The sequence below is a fragment of the Mustela lutreola genome, chromosome 8 (assembly GCF_030435805.1).
Source record: "Mustela lutreola isolate mMusLut2 chromosome 8, mMusLut2.pri, whole genome shotgun sequence".
Classification (NCBI taxonomy): Eukaryota; Metazoa; Chordata; class Mammalia; order Carnivora; family Mustelidae; genus Mustela; species Mustela lutreola.
This window is the reverse complement of record NC_081297.1, coordinates 141,292,145-141,312,441: the sequence shown is the minus strand read 5'-3', so window position 1 is coordinate 141,312,441 and position 20,297 is coordinate 141,292,145. Positions and strand designations below refer to the sequence as shown.

General features: G+C 55.9%; 2 protein-coding genes across 6 annotated transcripts in view; both read right to left on the bottom strand.

Moving 5' to 3' along the window:
* TRIOBP (TRIO and F-actin binding protein) overlaps positions 1 to 5,469 on the bottom strand; it is a 51,530-nt gene extending 46,061 nt beyond the window's left edge. Inside the window, exons 1-2 of the mRNA XM_059186926.1 lie at positions 5,341 to 5,469; positions 690 to 829 (exon numbers count right to left, since the gene is read on the bottom strand). Of these exons, the coding sequence (XP_059042909.1) occupies positions 690 to 829; positions 5,341 to 5,454 (254 nt within the window). The 5' untranslated portion in view covers positions 5,455 to 5,469. The remainder of the gene's footprint in view (positions 1 to 689; positions 830 to 5,340) is intronic.
* Positions 5,470 to 13,132: 7,663 nt separating this feature from the next.
* Positions 13,133 to 19,604, bottom strand: NOL12 (nucleolar protein 12). 5 transcript variants are annotated; one of them, XM_059186917.1, is made up of 7 exons: positions 19,040 to 19,205; positions 18,233 to 18,317; positions 17,813 to 17,918; positions 17,442 to 17,490; positions 16,774 to 16,916; positions 15,072 to 15,169; positions 13,133 to 14,681 (listed from the first exon to the last, which is right to left on the bottom strand). In XM_059186917.1, the coding sequence occupies exons 1-7, from the start codon at positions 19,113 to 19,115 to the stop codon at positions 14,516 to 14,518; spliced, it is 723 nt and encodes a 240-aa protein (XP_059042900.1). In that variant the 5' UTR covers positions 19,116 to 19,205; the 3' UTR covers positions 13,133 to 14,515. The 5 variants fall into 5 exon arrangements, with proteins under 5 accessions (XP_059042900.1, XP_059042899.1, XP_059042902.1 ...); XM_059186916.1 differs by having other exon boundaries at positions 18,892 to 19,173; XM_059186918.1 differs by having other exon boundaries at positions 14,660 to 14,797; positions 18,892 to 19,186.
* Positions 19,605 to 20,297: the final 693 nt, after the last annotated feature.

Genomic DNA, 20,297 nt, shown 5'->3' with positions numbered 1-20,297 from the left:
GCACACTTCTACCTCCCTACGCAAAAGCACAAGGCCTGCTAGCAAACTAAAGGTTCCAACAAGTCTTGCAAGAAAGATATTCAAATTAGTTTATCCTGGTCTTTCTGAAACAAACTCAATAGCAGAGCTGGTTTCGTTTTTTTTTTTTTTAAGTAATACTTGTCTGTGAGGCATACATGTTCCCAAAGCAAAGCTGATTTGATTCGATTCCTCTTATTTGATAAACAGGGAAACTGTGGCATCAAGGAGGGACTGACTTATTCCCTTAGGCCATCAGGAATGGAGCTGAGGCTGGAACCCAGGTTTTTGGGCCCTCGGCCATGGCCTCCCAAGGCACCGTGACTTCAGCTCAGCTCGGGCCTGGAGTGGAGGGAATCCCAGAGCCCAGAGCACCTCGCGGTCAGGCGCCCACCTGTTTGATCTTTTAAAGCTGTACCAAAGGAACCAGGAAACGTGAGCGGGCCGGGGACCTTATCCCCTGAAGGATGGGTGCTGGGCTGCTCCATTCCCCGGGGCAGACTCAGCTAGGGTCTGAGGACCATGCCCACTGCTGGCCCATGCCCAGGCTGCGTGACCCACCCATGTGACCCATGCCCGCGGCCGCCACCATCACGAAAGGGTGAAGGGTGGCGTGGGTGAGGGCATCCTCCTCTAGGGAGCCCCTCCCCAAGCCCTGCGGCTCTACCTACCTCTGCAGCCCTGGCCCAAGGCCCGGGCCCACCACCGACGGGCAGCCGGAGGCTGAGGAACGGGGAGGGTCCTCAGAGGCAGGTGGGCGGCGAGGCAAGTCACAGTAAGGTGGCTCAGCACTGGGAGGGTTCCCTGGCTCCTGGGGCAGAGTTGGAGAGAGGAGGCAGCTCCTGGCCCACGTGGGGGTTCCCCTCCCCCTGGGCAGCCCCTCCCCCCAGCAGGCCACGGAGAAGAGTGTCCGGGCATCTCCTCCTGGGATCTCAGGCTTCTCAAGGAGAGCTGTCCGTCAGGCCGGCAGCGCCTCTGGGGACCCAAGCCGGGGGCTAGCAGAGGCACAGAGTGTGTGCAAGCACACGTGTGTGTACAGGTAGGTGTGCGTAGAAAGGCCTGTGGGTGTGCAAACGTGCACACGTGCATGTGTCTGCAAGGTGGTGGGGGAGCACATTAATGCACGTGAGCTTATTTCTACATGTGTGTCGGTGCGTGTGCGTGTATGCCAGAGGGTGTGAAGGAAACAAAGGGGCCCAAACGGGTCTTCTGCGTCTGGAAGACAAGGTCAAGGGCAGAGCATGAGGAGGAGGGGCGAAGCCCACCTGGAGAGCTCAGGAAAGGGTCTGAGGGAGAAAGAGGAAGTCTGAGGGGACGCGAAAGTAAGACCTCAGAAGGGGAGGTTGGCCTTGCTCCAGGGGATGCAGGGGACACAGGGGGCTCAGCGCAGGAGGGTCCAGGACCTGGGGGTGAAGGTGGGGCCCTGAGTCAGTGGCCCTTCTCTCCCCTGCCCGCCCTCGGCCAGGCCACACCTGCAGAGGCACCTGCTGGGCTCACCCGGGGGGGAACGGCGGCAGCTCACCTGCGGGAGGGCCCCCCCATTCCTCCCCACGTCGCCGGGGTGGCGGGCCCTCCCTGGTGGTGGGAGCCGGTGGCCGAGGCACCCTGCACCCCGCCTCCTCTCAGGTTACCTGGGCGGCGGGCTCTGGCGGTGGCGGCTGGCGGCTGTCAGCACCCTCGTCCCCGGGGGGCTCCGGCTCAGGCCCCCACGCTGCCGCCCTCCCAGGCCCCGACTCTGGGCCGTGGCGGCGGCAGCCGAGGCAGCGGAAACCTTAGAGGGGGCCGGCAGCGAGCAGGGGCCCCTCATTACTCTTTCATAAGCCGGGGCCCAGCCAAGAACAATGCGGGACATGAAACCGCAGGAACATGATCTCTGCCGCTCACCTGAGAGCCCGGCGTGGGGTGCGGGGGGAGACTGGGCGCGGGCTCCCCAGGGATCCCGGAGCTCAGCGCTCAGGGCTGAGGCCACAGCCCGGCCACAGGGCAGGGTGGGCACCGGCGCCCCGAGTTCCGAGAAAGCCCCTGTGAGCGGACCCCTGGACGGTGCCAAGGAGTGGGCCCAGGGCGTCTGCAGGGCCCTCCAAGCCAGAGGAGGCCCGTGCGGGTTCAGTTTCGCCCCCTGCCCTGGAGCCAGATTCTGATCACAGCTCGACAGCGGGAGGTGTCAGATCCACAGCCCAGCCTGGCGCCTTGGCCGCCCTGGGGACCTTGCCACATGAGCGAGGAAGCAGCTGGTTGGGTACCACCAAGGGGTCCAGCCCAGCTGGGCCCAAGCAGGACCCCCAGCCTGTCTCGGCACCTCCTCCCTACTTCCACCCGCAGCCCCCATCGCTGCCTATTGCCCGCCTGAGCCGGCCCCATGGCCAGTCCCTGGCTCTGATTTCCCATCTGGCGGGTCAGCACGGGCTCTGGCCTCAGACAGACATCGGGCCCAATCCTGGCGCCTCCACTTCTCAGCTGGGTGACCTCAGCCTGGTGGTTTCCCTCTCTGAGCCTGGTTTTCTCATTTCCAAAACTGGAATGATAAGATCCCTCCTAGGGACATCAGGAGGATTAAATAGGTCAGCATTTGTGAAGGACGGAGAACAGTGCCTGGTCTGCACATCTCCAATATAATAAATAATGTGAAGACATTAAATAGAATTTTATTAGTGTTGAATCAATAGAATGTTAAATACGTTTAAGAATAAATACATTGAAAGGGCTCCTGGGTGGTTCGATCCGTTGAGCATATCCACCTCTTGGTTTGGGCTCAGGTCATGATCTCAGGGTCCTGGGATCGAACCCCTGGAAGAACCCCATGACAAGCCCCTTGTCGGGCTACCAGCTCAGTGGGGCGTCTGCTTGGGATTCTCTCTCTCCCCCTCCCCCAGCTCATGCTCTCTCTCTCTCTCTCTCTCAAATTAATAAATAAATCTTAAAAAAACAAAACAAAACAATAAATCCATTGAAAAGGGATGTGTGGTGCCTGGCAGACAGCAGGACCCTCCCCCCTAGCCCATCCTCCCTCTACAGATCCTGTCTGTGGTCTGGTCCAGGCTTCCTGATTTCCAGGGATAACCACTCACCACCCTGGCCTGGGGGAGGCTCTGCTGAGAGCAGAGAAGGGAGGCATCCAGCACCCAGATTCCTAGGGGAGCTAGAGAAAGCCTTAGGGAGAGGGCTGCCCTGGGACCTGGGCCCACGTCTGCACATTCCTGGTTAGCACATTTTAGGCACCTGGTCCTTATGTGCGAACACACGAGCTGGCCTAAAGTCTCAGCCCGGACTGACATAGAACTCAGACCTGTCTGAATCCAAATTTCTCCCAGTTCCACACTTGGCGTCTCCCCACCCGCTGCAGAAGGGCACAGGCGTCAGAGACAGACTGGCGGGGCATGTTTCTCTGAACTTGGCACTAAGGGGAGAGAGCTATTCTTGGAGGGATCAGGACGTGTAGAAAATTCTCTCCCAGGTTTATTTTTTGGGTCGGGAAGGAGGAAGAGAGGAAACTAACGTGTATTGAATTAGCCACATGTCCTTGGACTAAACGGTGCCACAGTGAGAAGGCTCTGTTGCCCCACTTCCCCTGTTAGGAGAGGGAAGCCAGAGACAGTAAGAACCAGGTCACACGGCTGGTAAATGGCAAACCTAGGACTGGGACTCTGGCTTGCCTGGCTCTGAAGCCAACAGGAAGTTCCTTACGAAGGCCACTTCGTGGAGCCTAACATCCTGCGTGGAGCTGCCTGCCAGGCTCAGGAGGAGCCTTGGGACCCGCTGGGAATGAGGGAGCCATGGGTGGGAGGGGGGGTGTCAAGCCTGAAGGGGTCCATGGAGACTCACACTCCCATGCTTCTTGTAGCTTCTGTACCAGGAGTTCTGGGTTTACACACAGCGGGGCTTGGCCTAAGACCACGAGGATGGCAAAGTGAGAAAACCTCTCCCCTTTCACTCGTTCAGTACCTCTAGGGACAAGTCTCCCGTAGATGCTGGGGTACCTTTAATGCCTCCCTAACACCTACCAATCTCTCTTTTTATTTTTTTAAAGACTTTATTTATTTATTTGAGAGAGAGACAATGAGAGAGAGCATGAGAGAGGAGAAGGTCAGAGGGAGAAGCAGACTCCCCGTGGAAACACAAGCCCGATGAGGGACTCGATCCCAGGACTCCGGGACCATGACCAGAGCTGAAGGCAGTTGCTTAACCCACTGAGCCACCCAGGTGCCCCCAGTCTCTCTTTTTAAAGAGAGACAGTGGGATGCCTGGGTGGCTCAGTGGGTTAAAGCTTCTGCCTTTGGCTCAGGTCATGATCCCAGGGTCCTGGGATCGAGAGCCCCACATTGGGCTCTCTGCTTAGCAGGAACCTGCTTCTTCCTCTCTCTCTCTCTCTGCCTACCTCTTTGCCTACTTGTGATCTCTGTCTGTCAAATAAATAAATAAAATCTTAAAAAAAAAATAAAGACAGACAGCAAGACTCAGGCTTAAAGCCTTCAGCTGACAATACTCTCTAGTTAGAATTTAAGGACCTTTCTGATTTTCTTCCTTTTCTTTCTTCCCTTTTTACCTTCTATATAAAGGATATACTTTTAGTCTCCTATTTATGGTGATGACATAAAGTTTTATTTTAGTATAAAATTTTTTAAAGGGTGTTTATTGAGGTGCCTGGGTGGCTCAGTGGGTTAAAGCCTCTGCCTTCAGCTCAGGTCATGATCCCAGGGTCCTGGGATCAAGCCCAGCATCAGGCTCCCTGCTCACTGGGGAGCCTGCTTCCCTTCCTCTCTCTCTGCCTGCCTCTCTGCCTACTTGTGGTCTCTGTCAAATAAATAGATAAAATCTCAAAAAAAAAAAAAAAAAAAGGAGTAGTGTTTATTTTAAGAATAATGAAATAAGGGGCGCCTGAGTGACTCAGTTGGTTAAACGATGGCCTTCAGCTCAGGTCATGATCCTGGAGTCCTGAGATCAAGTCCCACATCAGGCTCCCTGCTCAGCAGTGAGTCTGATTCTCCCTCTGACATTTCCCCTCTCATGCTCTCTCTCTCTCTCTCTCTCATTCTCTCTCTCTCTAATAAATAAATAAAAATAAAATCTAAAAAAAAAAAAAAAGAAGAAGGAGAATAAAACAAGTACTAGATTACATGAGGCCATGGCAAAAAAATCACAAAAGCAGAAGGAGAATGACTTGCACTTGGGAAACACAACGTGGTCTCACCAGCTCATTGTACGAGGGCAGAACCTCTTGGTTTGGTGTCTGTGTTCAGCGACAAGTTAGTGGCCCACAAGGCGCAGCCTGTCACAGACACCCCCATCCCAGACCACCACAACCTCTCAGGAAAGCTGGCCTACCTCCTGCCTTGGTCTGTGGGCCTCCTCGGGGTGGAAGCAGCTTTGACAGCAGCTCTGGGCAAGCACGTTGACCTCAGAGTATTCACACGGGGCATTCCCAGTGTCTTCCTGCATATTGGTTAAGTCAGGCTTAAGTAGCTCCTGCGATCCTATGGGGGGACCTAGGAAGAATGGAGCGGGGGGAGAGGGCAAGGCCCAGGTAACTGGCTGGCAGCGTCCCCCAGAACCCAGCCTTAGCTGCCCCCAGAAATAAGGTTATCCATCCATTCATGTAGCTGTTCATCCATTCACTTGGTAAACACTCATTAAGCACCTACTATGCACCAGGCACTCTGCCAAGCACTTGTCCCGAGATTTCTAGTCATCACTGCAGTGCTATTCAGAGTGTGTTCCAAGGACACTGCATTAGACTCAGCCGAGCTGCTCATAAAATGCTCATTCCTAGAGCTCCTGGCGGGCTCAGTCAGTGGAGCATGCGACTCTTGATCTGGGGGTTGTGAGTTTGAGCCCCAAGTTGGGCAAAGAGATTACTTAAAAAAATAAAAATAAAAATAAAAACATATTCCCAATTCCCTCCCCAGAGCCACTCAGTGAGAATCTCTTGAAGGAGATCTGCAGTTGTGCATTTACAAGTTTCCCAGGCGATGTAATGCACCCCAAAGTTTGAGGACCCTGGCCTCAAAGTTACCACATTGTAGATGAATTCAATGCCAATTTCAGACGAAGCAACTAAGGCTCACCGAGAGTCCACACCTTGCTCTAGGTCCCAGGGGCTGATCTGGATTCCAGCCCAGGTCTGTGCCCCTCCCCACCCTCTCGGAGGTGGAAATGAGGGGCACTGGATCACACCGCCAGTTCACACAAGTTCCTTGGGCAACGCTGGGAGTGAAGCAAAAGACCAGCAGGTATTTTCAGAGTTGAGGACAAAGTCATGGCCAAAAGTGAACCACCTCAGGTCACACAGCAAGGAGGCAGCCTGGTTTAGCCAAAAAGAAGCCCTGGTGCTCTGACTTGAGCACGGGGCCCTCCCATCTGGGTGAGGCCACTGAGGGCTCTGAGATGGGGGAGAAGAGGTAGACCCCAATAAAAGAGTGACTTGAAGATGCCTTCATTGCTCACAGAGAGCCCCAGGAGGCAAGTGGCGCAGAAGATGAACCCATATTCCCAAACCCCAAGCACCCTGCGGTGCCCCCAGGTCATCTGCCCACACACTGGTCCTCACCTGGTGAGTTTCCTCCAAAGCATACCAGGACATAAGGCCTTGGTGGCCAATCTCAGCTGAGACCTGCGGAATTTCACATCCTCCCCTGGGGCAGCCAGGGCGAAGGTTCCCAGCTTCTCCACCATCAGACCTGGGGAGGTGGCAGGAGCCAGTGTGTGTGTGTGTGTGAGAGAGAGAGGGGTACCCACTGGCCCCTTAATCCTCCCTGGGCCATCATCTCCCCGCAACGACCCTGCCCCATCGGTGGAACGGGGCGCGCACCGGTTCCGCCCAGCTTGGGCGGTTCTTTCCTGCTCTGACCACAAAAAGGACCATCGCCTGAGACAGAGAGGGCGGCTCATTTCCCTGGGGGATGTTGGGGGCTCTATTTCACGTGCCCCCTCACTGCTCCCGCTTCCTCCTCCTCCTTTTCCCCAGACAATTGGCAGAATCCTCTAAAATGCACATTAGGTGTGGCTGTAACAATGAAAAACCTTCGGCGGACACTCATGCCCCACCCGGAGAATGGACTCCTGGACCTCTCCAGAGGGTCACCCAGTCCCTCTCCGTATGCCTCGCCCCTCTACCTTACCCCAGTAGCGTCTTCTCCCCGCCCCCGTCCCCCCTTTCCGCCGCGCAGTACTACTGACCTCGGCTCCGGTTTCCACGCACAGGGGGTACCGGGGTGGGGTGCTGGGGGTCACAGCTTCTATTTTAACAATGAATCAGAACGTCGCCCGGGAGGTGGACGAAGACCACTCCCCTGCCGCTCTTGCATAGGCTCAATCTAGGAGCCTCATTTACATAAAGGCTGCGGGATTGGACAACCCGAGGGCAAGGGGGCGGGGCGGAGGCGGGCGGCGCCCAGATGCCTCTGAGCGCGGGACCGGCCGCACGTCTAGCTTGAGCCGCTGCTGGGTCAGGGCTCCCAAGGGACCCTTTAGAGGGCTGGCAGTGATGGGTCTGGCTCCCTCTGATCTCTTTCCCGCCGGTGCATTCTCGATACAGTTCCCTGCACTGGCCTTACTCCAAATGTTGGGCTAGAGACTTAAATTCTCTGTGCCTCAGTTTTCCTATCTATAAAATGGGAAGAGTAGTAGTACCTGCCGGGATGAAACGAAATGCCCAGGGGTTTTCAGCCTCCATTCGCTCGCTTCCACTGATGCAGAACTCACTCACAAAATGTGCAACTCTCCTTTTTTTTTTTTTTTTTTTTTAATCTGTCCCCCTTTTAAGATAACATTTATTCTGATTTATTCTGTACTATGTACTGGCCCCTGTTCCAAAGTCTTCACATTCATTGGGATACAGTAACCCAAAGAGTTAAGTACCAAGATCTTCATTTCACTACAGCTAAGGACAATTAACTTGCCAGGGTCATACAGCTAGTACAAGACAGAGCGGAGACTAAAACCCTGGTGTGTCTGACTCCACTAGCCCCACAGAACATCTTCATTCACTAATTCAAACTTTCACACGTATATCTGCTGGGCATTGGGGAGATGGCAACATGGATAAAATGTGCCTCCTGAGATGAGAACCCCACTGACCGGTGGAAGAGATAGCCCCTGAACAGGTCATCCTGGCCCAGGATGGAATGGGTTTAGTAGCAAGTTTAGTAGCAAGGATAATGAGCTTTTAGCTTGATCCCAGTTATTGTGAGCAAAACAGGAAGTTGTGAGACTGAGATTTGGCATCTGGATCTAGCTAGCACTTCTTGGCTGTGTGATCTTGAGAAAGTTACTTGACCTCTCTGAGCCTGGTGTGAGTTAGACATTTGGTTTGAGTTTGAGGGTCAGGACACGGCTGGGGCACTTTAGCCACATCCCCACACCCTCTTGCCCCCACCAATCAGTAAAACCTGGAGCTAACCCAGGGTGGCCCTCTTGACGTTTCAATTCATTAAATACTTATGGAGCTCCTACTTAGATGTGTACTGAGGATACTTAGTGAACAACAGACTGAATCTCGTGATTCCGTGGTGCTTACATTCTAGTGGAGACAGACCCCAAAAAAGATAAAGATTTATTTATTTATTAGAGAGAGGGAGGGGGAGGAGGGGCTGAGGGAGAGAAAGAATCCCAAGCAGACTCCCCGCTCAGCAGGGAGCCCAGTACAATGTGGGGCTCTTCTCGGGGCTCCATCCCACAACCCTGAGATCAGGGCCCAAGCCGAGATCAAGAGTCAGGAACTCAACCCACTGAGCCGCCCAGGCGCCCCGATGCCAAACAAGATTAAATAAGCAAGATATGGAGTATGAAGGCTGGTAGAGGTGCTAAGGAGAACCAGGAAGCCAGGAAGGGGGTGGAAGTGGCTGGGTGGGGCGGGTATTACACTTGAAATAAGGGGGTCAGGGAAGGCCTCGCTGAGATGGTGACATCCGAGCAAAGCCCTGGGGGAGAGGGAGTGAGGCTGCCAGCCCCCGGGGGATAAACAGTCTGGTGGAGGGGGACCAAGTGGTGAGGTTGAGGAGGGGGAGAGGGGAAGGGAAAAGTCAAGGGGCAAGCCAGGGTTTGTCCCGAGGGCTGCCCCTAGCTCTGGAGCCGCCTGGCTGGGCCCTGAGGGCAGGAGGAGACAGCAGGGAGGTGGGCAGCAGCCAGCAGAGTGGAGGAGAGATGACTGGAAGGAGGCAGGAGGAGGGGGCCAGGGAGCTCCGGGGACTACTGGAAGAGGTCGCCCTCTTGGGGGTGGGGGGACAGTGGCTCTAAGACTGGTTGAGGGTAACAGTCCCTCCTTTTCCCCCGAGGGGGCAAAGCCGGCCTCTCTGCGTACACAGTCAGGTTTCTCCCAACACCTCCCTGTGAAGAGAAGGACAGCTGTCACCATCCGCGTCATGCAGCAGTGAAACTCACGCCGGCCGAAGCAAGTTGCCCGACGCTGCTCAGTTACTTGTTGACAGAGCCTGGTCTAAAAACACACTCCCGGAGTCCTGTGGGGTGGCTCAGATGACTCAGGGTTAAGGACGCAAGGCAGCCAGGGCAGTGTGTCACCCTTGTCACCATTTATTCTGGTGACGCCACCCCCCTTCTGCTCCCTGCAGGGTCTGCGCCTGCTCACCTCCACCTTTTCTCATGCTCTTCCCCGTGGCCAGGATTCGCGGGTGGGATGGTGGTGGCTGAACCATCACGAACACTTCTAGCCCCACTCCACCCCTCTGACCTCAGTTTCCTCCCAGCCCACCATGTCCACAGGCCTGTCGGAGGATCCCACGCTGTGTGCGGGCCAGGTAGACATGCGGGGGTGGGGGGGCGGTGGCCCCACGGAGCAGAAGCAGAAAGGCCCAAGTGTCTCACAGGGTCACCAGGGCTGACTCCAGCGCACGGTGACACTGGGAAGTGGTGATCGGGTGCAGCCAGGCCTACTTTTACTGAAGAAGCCAGAAACCCGAACTTCCGCATGAAATCGCAACATCTGAAAATATGGCAAAGTCAACCTATTTTGGTTTTGGTTTTCGCCTCAAAAAATTGGGTAAACATTCAGAATCGTTGCTTTTCACAGAATTCTTCTTCTTCTTCTTCTTTTTTAAAGATTTTATTTATGTATTTGAGGAGAAATAGAGAGAGAACATGAGTAGGGGAAGGGGCAAAGGGAAAGGGAGAAGCAGATTCTCCACTGAGCAGGCAGCCCGACGTGGGGCTCGATCCCAGGACCCCAAGATCATGACCTGAGCCAAAGGCAGATGCTCGATGGACTGAGCCACCCAGGTGCCTCTAGTCAAGCTGTTTTTAAATACTCTGTGAGTCAAACCAAACTAATGTTCAGGCCTTCTATCCTATGCAGTGTTTCTGAAATAGTAAATCACAGATTTTTCATTCCCTTAGTGATAACTTAAATGCCACCCCCTCCAGGAAGCCCTCCCTGGTTTCCCCAGCCTTAAGTAAGGTCTCACTGCACTGAGCAGAGATCCTGTGCAGGACCCACATGGCTCCTGGGGTGTCTTTCCCATTCTGGACCTTGTGAGGGCGCCCCTCGAAGGTAAAACTCAGCTTGTTCGCCAGACAGTATTAATGTCTGTATCTAGGGAATGACCTGCTTCCTGAGGGGGCCACCTCCATGTACCTCAACTGCAAAATGGGCTTAATGGAGTTGCGTAGCCTGTGGGGTTACTGTGAGAATTCAGAGTTAAACCCTGTAAAGAGTGACTGGTATACTGGGATGCTTGGGTGGCTCAGTCGGTTAAGCTGCTGCCTTCAGCTCAGGTCATAATCCCAGGGTCCTGGGATTGAGTCCTGCATTGGGCTCCTTGCTCAGCGGGGAGCCTGCTTCTCTCTCTGCCTCTGCCTGCCACTCTGCTTGGTTGCGTGCGCTTTCTCTCTCTCTCTCTCTCTCTCTCCCCCCATGTCCCCGCAACAAATAAATAAAGTCTTTAAAAAAAAAAAAAAAAAAAAGAGTGGCTGGTATACAGTAAATGCTTAATAAATGCTACCATTATCCTCTCTCCTCCACTGAGTCCCTACAGCTACAGCTCATGAAATATAAGTGGCTGGAGGGCAGGGACCACCCCTTCTTGCTCATCAATGTACCCCAGTGACTGGGACTTCAGAGGTGCTCAATAAATACTTGGCAAGAGAGTGAATGGCTGCCTGCATGAAAGGAGGGCCTCCCAGCCTCTCCTGGAATAACTACAACCGTGTCTTGGAGCCTCCACACTGCGACCAGGGAGATCTCTCTAAATCAATCACTGACCCTGACTTGCCCCTGGCGACTCCCCAGCCCCACCTCAGGGGCTCCCACTGCCCACAGAATAAGGGTCTAGGTCCTCAGCTCAAGTCTGAGGCCTTTCAGGGTCTGGGGCCCATGGGCCTCTGCAGCTGCTTCCCCACCTTTGGCTTCCCCACCTTTGGCTACTCCCCACCTTTGCTCACCAGGGCCTTCTACCTGCCCATCCCCTCCCTCAGCTGCCTGGCCAACCCAGATCATCTTTCAAGATTCAGATCAAGGCTCACCTCCTCTTGGAAGCCTTCTTGGATGCCTTCCTCTCTGCCTCTGGGTTGTAAGGATGCCTGCTCTCTGACACTTTGTTGAACCCCTGACCTCCAGAGGGATGTCCATGTGTCTGTCCCTCCGTGGGATGCAAGGACCATGTCTTATTAGCTGTGACAGATAACTTCTGACATTATGTAAGTGGAGACTCAGTTTTCTCACCTGTCAAATGGAGGTAATTTCCACTTTGCAATGCTTCTGAGTTAATAATGTGACCGGCACATGAGAAGTGCTTGATAAATTACTTTCCCATCTGCTTTCTCTTGGTTGTTCTTTGGCAATCGTGCTAACTAGGGTGCAAGGGAGAGGGCAAAGTTCGCCCAGGACAGGTGGATGTGGTGAAGGGAAGGGGAAAAACAAAAAGAAAAAACAGATTCAGAAGCTTGCAGACAGGCAAACATGGCAGTGCAGCCAAGAAAATTCTAGAACAGATTATTCCAAGGGTTATTGGGAGCACCTGTGGGGTGGGGGATTGGGTCCCATGTCACTCAGCCAGGACCGGCTCAGGAACATCTAAAGGGTGTCTCCGTCTCCAACATCTGCAAGGTGTCAGCTTGAGACCTGGGAGACTTTTGTCATGCTGGCGCCGCTCACAACAGAACAGGCAGCGAGGTCTCCAGCTCAGGACGAACTGTCCTACCGGGAGGGTCTTTCCTCTACGAGCTGAGAGGCCCTGCTCCTTCTAGTAGCATCGGGGAAGTTCACCACAGTAACCAAGGAACAGAAAAGCAAGTGTCTGCTGTGGCTTTGGTTCCGTAAAGCTGGGTTATGACAGTCCTTTCCTTATGTATCAGGCTTCTGCGGGAGACTCTGCTGCTTGTATCCAAGATTTTTATTTGAGAGGCAGGGAGAGAGTGCCAGTGAGAGGGAGAGCACGGGCAGTGGGGAAGGGCAGAGGGAGAGGAAGCAGATTCCCTAGGGCTCCATCCCAGGACTCAGGGGGTCATGACCAGAGCCATCCAAGTGCCCCACACAACCCTCAATTCTTATTTGGGAACATGGTTCCCCAGAATGAACCACAGGACCCAGCCTTCCCCATAGCCAGGAGCTCCCTCTTCCTCCTACCCCTTGTCTTTGCCTCTGCCCAATCCATGGCACAAGACAAGCGTCAAATGTTCTTTAAAGGAGGGAGGGACATGTTCTTCAACCCTTCCTCCTTCCTGCTGGCTGAAAGGCAAGTATGACGGCTGGAGCTCAAGCAGCCATCTTGGACCATGAGGTGGAAGCCACAGGTTGAAAATGGCACAAAACAAAGAGCTAAAAGCCTGCCATCCCAGCCTCCCAAGTCCCCATGCCCCCAGCTCCAGGCTAGTTAATTCCCTGTTAACCTCTGATATAAGCCTGTTGTTTTTAAAATTTGTTTCCTATTGTATACAGCTAAACTGAATCCTTCTTTACACTGCTCCCAGAAGCCCCAAGGCCAGGAGGCCCACCAGATGGGAGAGCGGGGAGGAAAGAATCCTGGTGTGGAGCACGGAGAGAGAGGCTCCGGGGAGAAAAGGCAAGTCCTCCAGAGGGCTCTGATTCCGCCACTTCCGATCGCAAGATGGACAAAATCGCAGACTCAGTCTCCTTGGGCTGTTGTGAGAATTGACGGTGCACACAGAAGAGCGCGAATGAGAATTTAATATTTTTAAACATCACAACGTGTAGATCTAAATGGTACATGACCCTGTGGCACTGGGGACGGGAGAAGAGCTGTGGGTCAGCCATCGCAGGGGTCAGCAGAGGCCGGGATGCCAGGGGCTGCAGGAGGTGGCTCATGCTCAGGGCTCCTGGCAGCCTTGGGGCAGCCCTAGGAGGGGGGTGTCTTGACTTCTTACTTGTAGGGATATGCCCAGAGAGGTCAGCACAGCAAAGTGCCCACACAGAGACCAAGTGGCAGAATGAGGATTCAAACCCACGCCCACCCCTGTGCACTAATCCCTTGGGCCCAGGATGTATTCTGCTCCCGGGGGGCGGGTGAGGGCAAGGCTCACACTCCCCACCCCGGGTTGAGCACTAGAAGCACCGGGCGAGCTTGCTAGCAGGCCCCAGCCTCTGCCCAGGATGGATGCAGCCCAGCAGAGCGAGTCACCCCACCCCAAGAAGAGGGAAGCTAGCAGGAAGAGCCAGTGGAAGAGCCAAAGGGCCAGGTCACAGTGTCTCCCACCCATACACCCTGAGCTTCACGTTCCCATGTCCAGGTGTGGCCTTCACACAGGCACCAGATGTCGGGTCTGGATGGTGACACAGGAGAGTGCCAGTCCCCCCGAGACACAGCCTACGGAGCCCCTGTTCCTGAGCCTCCCCAACGGCAGCCCTGCTGGGCTGAGCAGAAAGAAGCCCGGTTTGGGACTTCAGCTCCCCTCCTGCCAGCAGCCCCACCCCCACCCCGGGGCCAGGTGGGACATGTAGCTTCTCCTGTCACCTTCCTGTCTCTCACTGGTCCCCAGCTGGGTGGGGACCAGTGAGAACTCCTGGAACTCACCTGCTCCCACCACTTCAGTTCCGGCTGAAGAGACAGTGAGGCCAGGAAGGGACAAACCCAGAGTCGCAGCCAGTAAAAGGTGGAGTCTGGCACCGCGCCCCCTGCCCCCCGCCCAGCAGCGGCTTCTCGCAGCGGTGGGGTGACTGGATTCTACCACTTTCTCACACCCACACGGACACTGCTGGACCGTGAGGGTGGACCCCCTCGCCTGACCATTTCATCCACCTCAGAAGCCGGCCCCTGGCGTCAGGGTCAGGGACAAACAAGACCAAGAGCGCGCTCAGCTTCACAAATCTGATGACGGCTCCGTGCGGACACAGAAGGGAAGATGCCCACGATTCGGCTCTGAAGGCTCCTCCCGCCGGGAGCCACCTCTCAGCTGCCTGCCCCCTCCCGAGTCCCAGCTCCGGGCCACAGGTGCTGGCCTCCCAGGCCTGGGCCGCAGAATCGCCCCCTCGGGGCTGGGTTCCTGGGACAGCCAAGCTTTCAGCCCGGGCTGGGCACGGCCTGGTTCTCGGGGCTCACTCTGCGCCGTGCCGGGCCATGCCTGTCAGCCGGCGGCGCTGGGTCTTGCTCGTACGGGTGGCACTTGGGGGCTTCTTGGTGGAGTCCGGGGCCCGTCGGGGACGTTTCCTCTTGGTCTTCTTGCGGCTGTGTGCGTGCAGTGACGCCGTGAGAGCGGAGATCCTGTAGGAGGTGCGAGGCTGGTGAGGCTGGGGCCGCATTTACTCTCGAGGCGTGCGGGGAAGGTTGGGCCGGGGAGGACGACGGACCGCCTGACTCGCGGAGGAAGTCATACAGGCCTGGAATGCCGGGAACACCAAACCCATGCCAAAGGCGACCGCTCGGATCCCAGAGGGCCTGCCAGTTCCTCGGCTCATAAAAAGCGCCCTTACCACAGGCACTAAGGACACCCATGGATGGCCACTGTTGGGGAGGAGGGACACTCGACAGGCAGAGCAGAGTCGCTGCCCCATGCCACCCGCCACCGGCCAGCCAGAGGTGGCTCCACCGGCCCCGTCACCACTGTCAGTCACGAGGAAGCAGAAGCCTAGGGGAGGACAGGCCAGGGCTCACCGCTGGGACAGGAGGGGATCTCTGGATTTCCGGGGTAAGGCTCTGGTCGGCTTTTCCGTGGAGGACACCTCTTCCTCGGGCCTGTGGCCAGTCCCTTGCTAAAGAAGCAGAGAACAAGGACTGTCACACAGAGCGGTAGATCAAAGGACCTGACACCAGCTGTCCCGGCTCTGCCAGGGAGGGGCACGTCCTGCTGCCTGGAGGCCTGGCTCAGGGCTCAGAGAAGACCACGGTGGACAAGCCACACACAGCCCTGCAGCAGAGATGACGCAGGAAGAGCCGAGTTTTCCAGCCTCGTGCCCTTCCTTCAGCTGTGAGCGTCCGCACGTCCGCTGCAGAGACCAGGAGGACTCAGAAGAATGAGTGTGAGATAGAGAAGGAGCGGGAGCGCAGTAGGGACGCCAGAAGTGCTGGCTCCGGGCTCCCCCGTGGCAGGAGACGTGCTCTGCCGTGGACTGGGGATGGACAGGGACTGAAGGGCCCACCCCACCCAGACGGACGCTCCTCCAACGGAAACAACCGTTTCGAGAGACAGTACTTCACTGGGAGGCTTTCTGATTATTTTAGTGACATTCTGCTCTATTTCTTTCCTTTTTTCTTTTTAACTTTTAAGACCTTTTAATTTTTTTGTTGTTGTTGTTGCTGTTTTGAGAGCTTATTAGGCAGTGCTGACTGTGTTAACATTTCCCTCGCGCTCCCAAAGCCTCTCCCTCGCTCATGCTCCCCAGCAGCTCGTCCCCGCCACCGAGGGGGAACACCGGGTCACACCAACTCAAGCAAAACAACACAACACGCTGCTGCTTCACCTGAAAGCAGTGCTTTCCTCTGCCCTTTCTGGAAGGCTCCGTGACTCCTGATCAGGGCCCACCGAGCGCTTTTAAAAAGGGGATCCTGGGGCACCTGGGTGGCATAGTCAGTTAAGCGTCTGCCTTCGGCGCAGGTCATGATCCCAGGGTCCGGGGATTGAGCCCCGCATTGGGCTCCCTGCTTGCCAGGAAGCCTGCTTTTCCCTCTCCCACTCTGCCTCCGGTGTTCCCTCTCTCGCTGTGTTTCTCCCTATCAAAAAAATAAATAAAATCTTAAAAAATAAATAAATAAAAGGGGGATCCTTTTTTTCTTTTTTAAATGTTGGTTGCAGGGGCACCTGGGTAGCTCAGTGGGTTAAAACCTCTGCCTTCGACTCAGGTCATGATCTCAGGGTCCTGGGATCGAGCCTCACATCAGGCTCTCTGCTCTGTGGGGAGCCTGCTTCCTCCCTCTCTCTCTGCCTACTTAAGTAAATAAATGTTGGTTGCAATTTGTGAGTCTCTCCCCATTCACAGCTGCAAACTCACCGTTCGTGTGCGTGGCTGGGCCATGTTACTGCTGTGCCCACGTACTGGAGTGACCACCACACACCACTATCACCAGTGCTTCCCTTGGATGGACCACTTTTACACTCTCAGCAATGCCACGAGACAGGTGTTATCACCCAGGACTCCACTGCTGCACCCCCTCCCAACTTACTGGCGAAGATACCTGCCCATGTGCCCAAAGCCGCTGAGTCATAGAACCGGCTTTGACAAGCCCCAGGGTCAGGGAGTGCCCAGGAGGGAAAGAGCCCCTGCACTGGAATCCCCGTAACGGGGAGCAGCACTCAGCACTGCCGACAGGCCGTCTGCACCTGGGACCCATCTTCCCTAGGGCTGGAAGTTATACCCACCTCCAGTGGAGGCAGTCCCAGCAGGCGGGCCCCCGAGAGGTCTAGGTCGCTGATGGTGGTCACGGTGACTGTGTGGTTGGGGTGGTCATACTGCACCGACTCTGTCTTTGCCGTCACCAGCCTGTCCAGTTCATCTGCCTCCTCTGCACAAGGTGGGCACAGAACCGGGTCTCAGCCTCAGAGCGCACGTAACCGGACTCTCACCCCCTGCCCAGCCCTAGAGTGCAGTGGCCCCTCTCCTCTATGGGAGACTGTCCAGGAAGTCACCAGCTCCAGAGTCCGGCCTGCAGACAAATGTAAATGATTCAACTCCTCCCTTGATGCTTCGGGGAGACCTCAGACCATCTGGTTCTCATCTAGGAAAAACCTGGTGTGACCCCAGCAGCTGCTGCTGCCCCCTCCCCTCTATCCCTAGTCCGTCCAGGCCTCCGGAACTGGGCTTTCTGTTCAGGGTCACTTCACCAAGAGGCTGGTCCTCCCTGTGTCTGTCTGATCCACTCACTTTTAGAGGTCAGTGAAGACCACCCCTGGCCCTTGCCTCACCACCAAGACCCCTAGAGCTAGGGAAGTTAGCTTCTGACCAGCCCCTACACCTCTCCGCTTCCACCCAACAAAAGAATAAATAAGCCTAGGCCTGTTGGCCTGACCCCCAAGGTCAGGGGACTTACCCAGGGCCTCCTCTCTCTCTGCCAGCATCTTCAAGTATTCCTGATGCCGCTGAAACCAAAAGGGAAGGGAAACAGTTGAGTGTGGCCTCTCCTGCCAACCCCAGGCAGGAGCGCTGCTCGTCTCCAGGGTGAGTGAGACCATGACGGACTGACTCCTGGTGAAACACCAGAAGATTCCATCCTCAACCTTCCCCAGACCAGGGCCCACCATGATTCTACCTGTACAGACTGTTCCCCATGCCTTCCCTCATTCCTGCAGATGCCCCTATTAAGGCCATCCAAGGATGCAAACCCCTTAAGAGTCAGATTTTATACACACACTCTCTCTCCCTCCCTACCCCCATTCCCGCACCCTTCCCCGCCCTTTGCACCTCCTCCCGGAGCTTCTTCTGCTCCTCCTTGAGCCGGTGCTTGATCTCCTCAATGGCTGCCTTCTTCCGCTCTACCTTCCTCTTATGGAAGCCAGTCAGGTACTCCCTGCAGGAGAGAAGCATGAAGAGTCAGGAGGAGACACAAGGAAAGAAAGGCTCATGCCAGGAAGAGAAAAACCCCTAATACCGTACGCTACAAAAATGTACACAGGGGTGCCTGGATGCCTCAGTCGTTTAAGCGTCTGCCTTTGGGCAGGTCAAGGTCCCAGGGTCCTGGGATCAAGTCCCATATCGGGCTCCCTGCTCAGCAAGGAGTCGGCTTCTCTCTCTCCCTCTGCTTGTCCTCACCCCCACCCGTGCTGCTTCTGTGTGCTCGCTCTCTCTCTCAAATAATTTTTTTTTTAAAAGTGTGTGTCTTACCTCAAGTATTCCTCACAACAACCTATGTGGTAGGTAACCGATCCCCGTTTCATGCATGGGGCCACTGAGGCACAGAGAAGCGAGGCTGTTTGCCGAAAGTCATAGAGAGTGTAAGGTCAGGAGAAAGAGGGAGATGCTGCCTCTTCCACCCACCTCCCTCCAGGGCTCTCAGCCTCAGGTAACAGGGCCAGGTACGTGAGCAGGACAGGTGGGGCCCCTTCTATGTTGCCAGATTCCTTGACCCAGTCAATTAAGCCACTTCTAGTAGGCTCTTAAGGACACCCTCACACGGGGCGCCTAGGTGGCTCAGTGGGTTAAAGCCTCTGCCTTCTGCTCGGGTCATGGATGATCTCAGGGTCCTGGGATGGAGCCCCGCATCAGGCTCTCTGCTCAGCGGGGAGCCGCTTCCCCCTCTACCTCTGCCTGCCTCTCTGCCTACTTGTGATCTCTCTGTGTCAAATAAATAAATAAAATTAAAAAAAAAAAAAAAAAGAGCACACCCTCACCCCGTCGTCCACAAACTTTCCACTGGACTGGCACCCCATTTCCCCAGGACACCTGCCCCCCGACCCATCTGTAGGGCCCGTGGGTGCCCCCGCACCCCGCATTCCCCTCCCCTATCTGATCGGGGCTCCTCATCTCTCTAGTGCTGGCCGCACCATTTCCAAAGGTTCTGGGGCCCCAACACGAGGCTTTTCGCTGACTACCACATGGCAAAGTGGCGCTCTGAGCGGGAAACATCTGATGGACCGGACGCTGAGGCTTAGGGGTGCAGCTCGGGCGTCCTGAGATCTGGCACCCACACACCGAAGGAACTCGGGGCACGTGTGATGCGGACATAAATCAACTTAAGCGACGCTCGTCTCACTCCCTCCTCATTCATCAACAACAGCTGAGTCTACCGCGTGGGGCGCCGCCGGGCTGGGTCCGGGACGTCGACGCCTCAGCTCCGGGTCCCCAACCCCGCCCTCCCGCTGCGCACGCAGCAGGAGCCAGGCCAGCCCGAGCGCCGACCGAGCGAAGGGAGGGTGGGGCGGGCGATTCCATCCCCTGGGCGCGGGGGCCGAGCGCGGCCGCTTCCATTCCGCAGGGGAGGAGGATGCCGGAGGGGAGCCGGGCCACGCCGGGAGGGAGGGGCCGGAAGGGACCTCTGCGTGAGCATCAGCCGCCCGCCCCGGCCAGCGGCCCCAAGGAAATCCGATCCAGCTTGACACTCACCGCCGCTTCTCTTCATCAAAGCTGAGCACGAGCCGCGGCCGCCGGTCGTCGCCATCTCGCTGCTTCTTCTTGTTGCGGCCCATAGCGGCGAGGCCTCCGGCGGCGCGGTTCCAGCACGCCTCAGAGACTTCCGGGTGTATCCTTCTTAGCCTCTCGGGCACGTGTCGTACTTACGCTCCTCAGTTCCGTTGCTCAGGCCCCGCCTTTTAAAGGGGCCGCGGAGCCCGCCTCCCGGTGGTTACTTTCTGAGTGTAACAATCAGATACCTACCCCTCCTCGGTGATTCCTAACCCCAGTACCCCTCCTAGGCCAGCAACGGAGAAAGAGACGTCCCAGAGTTTAGCACGGTGCCTGGGCACGCAGTAGCCGCGCCATACGGAATTATTAGCAAATGGCCAAATATTGCTGATCGTACTTCGGATTCTGATGTCAAATCGTTAGTGGTCTCCCTGAACCCATTTCTGGCGCCACACTCCCTGGATTAGAATCCTGGTACTCCCAATTACAGCTGTGGTTCTGCACTGATTGCCTTCGCTTGGCCACAATTACCCTATTTGTAAAATAGGGATAATTATAGTGACTTTGGTAGGGTTGTGCAAGACAATAGTTTTCAAACTTCGGCGTTTATCAGGATCCCCTGGAGGGCTTGCTGAAACCCAGACCGCTCGGCCCCACCCTAGAGTTTCTGATTCCGCGGGTCTACAGTGAACCCCGCCCGTAATCTGCAACGCTAACAAGCTGTCAGGGGATGTTGGAACTCCTGGCCCACGGACCACACTGTGAGAACCACGATGAGGAGGACACGTGAGTTGTGTAACATTGTGTGTAAGTAACACGTGCCACACTT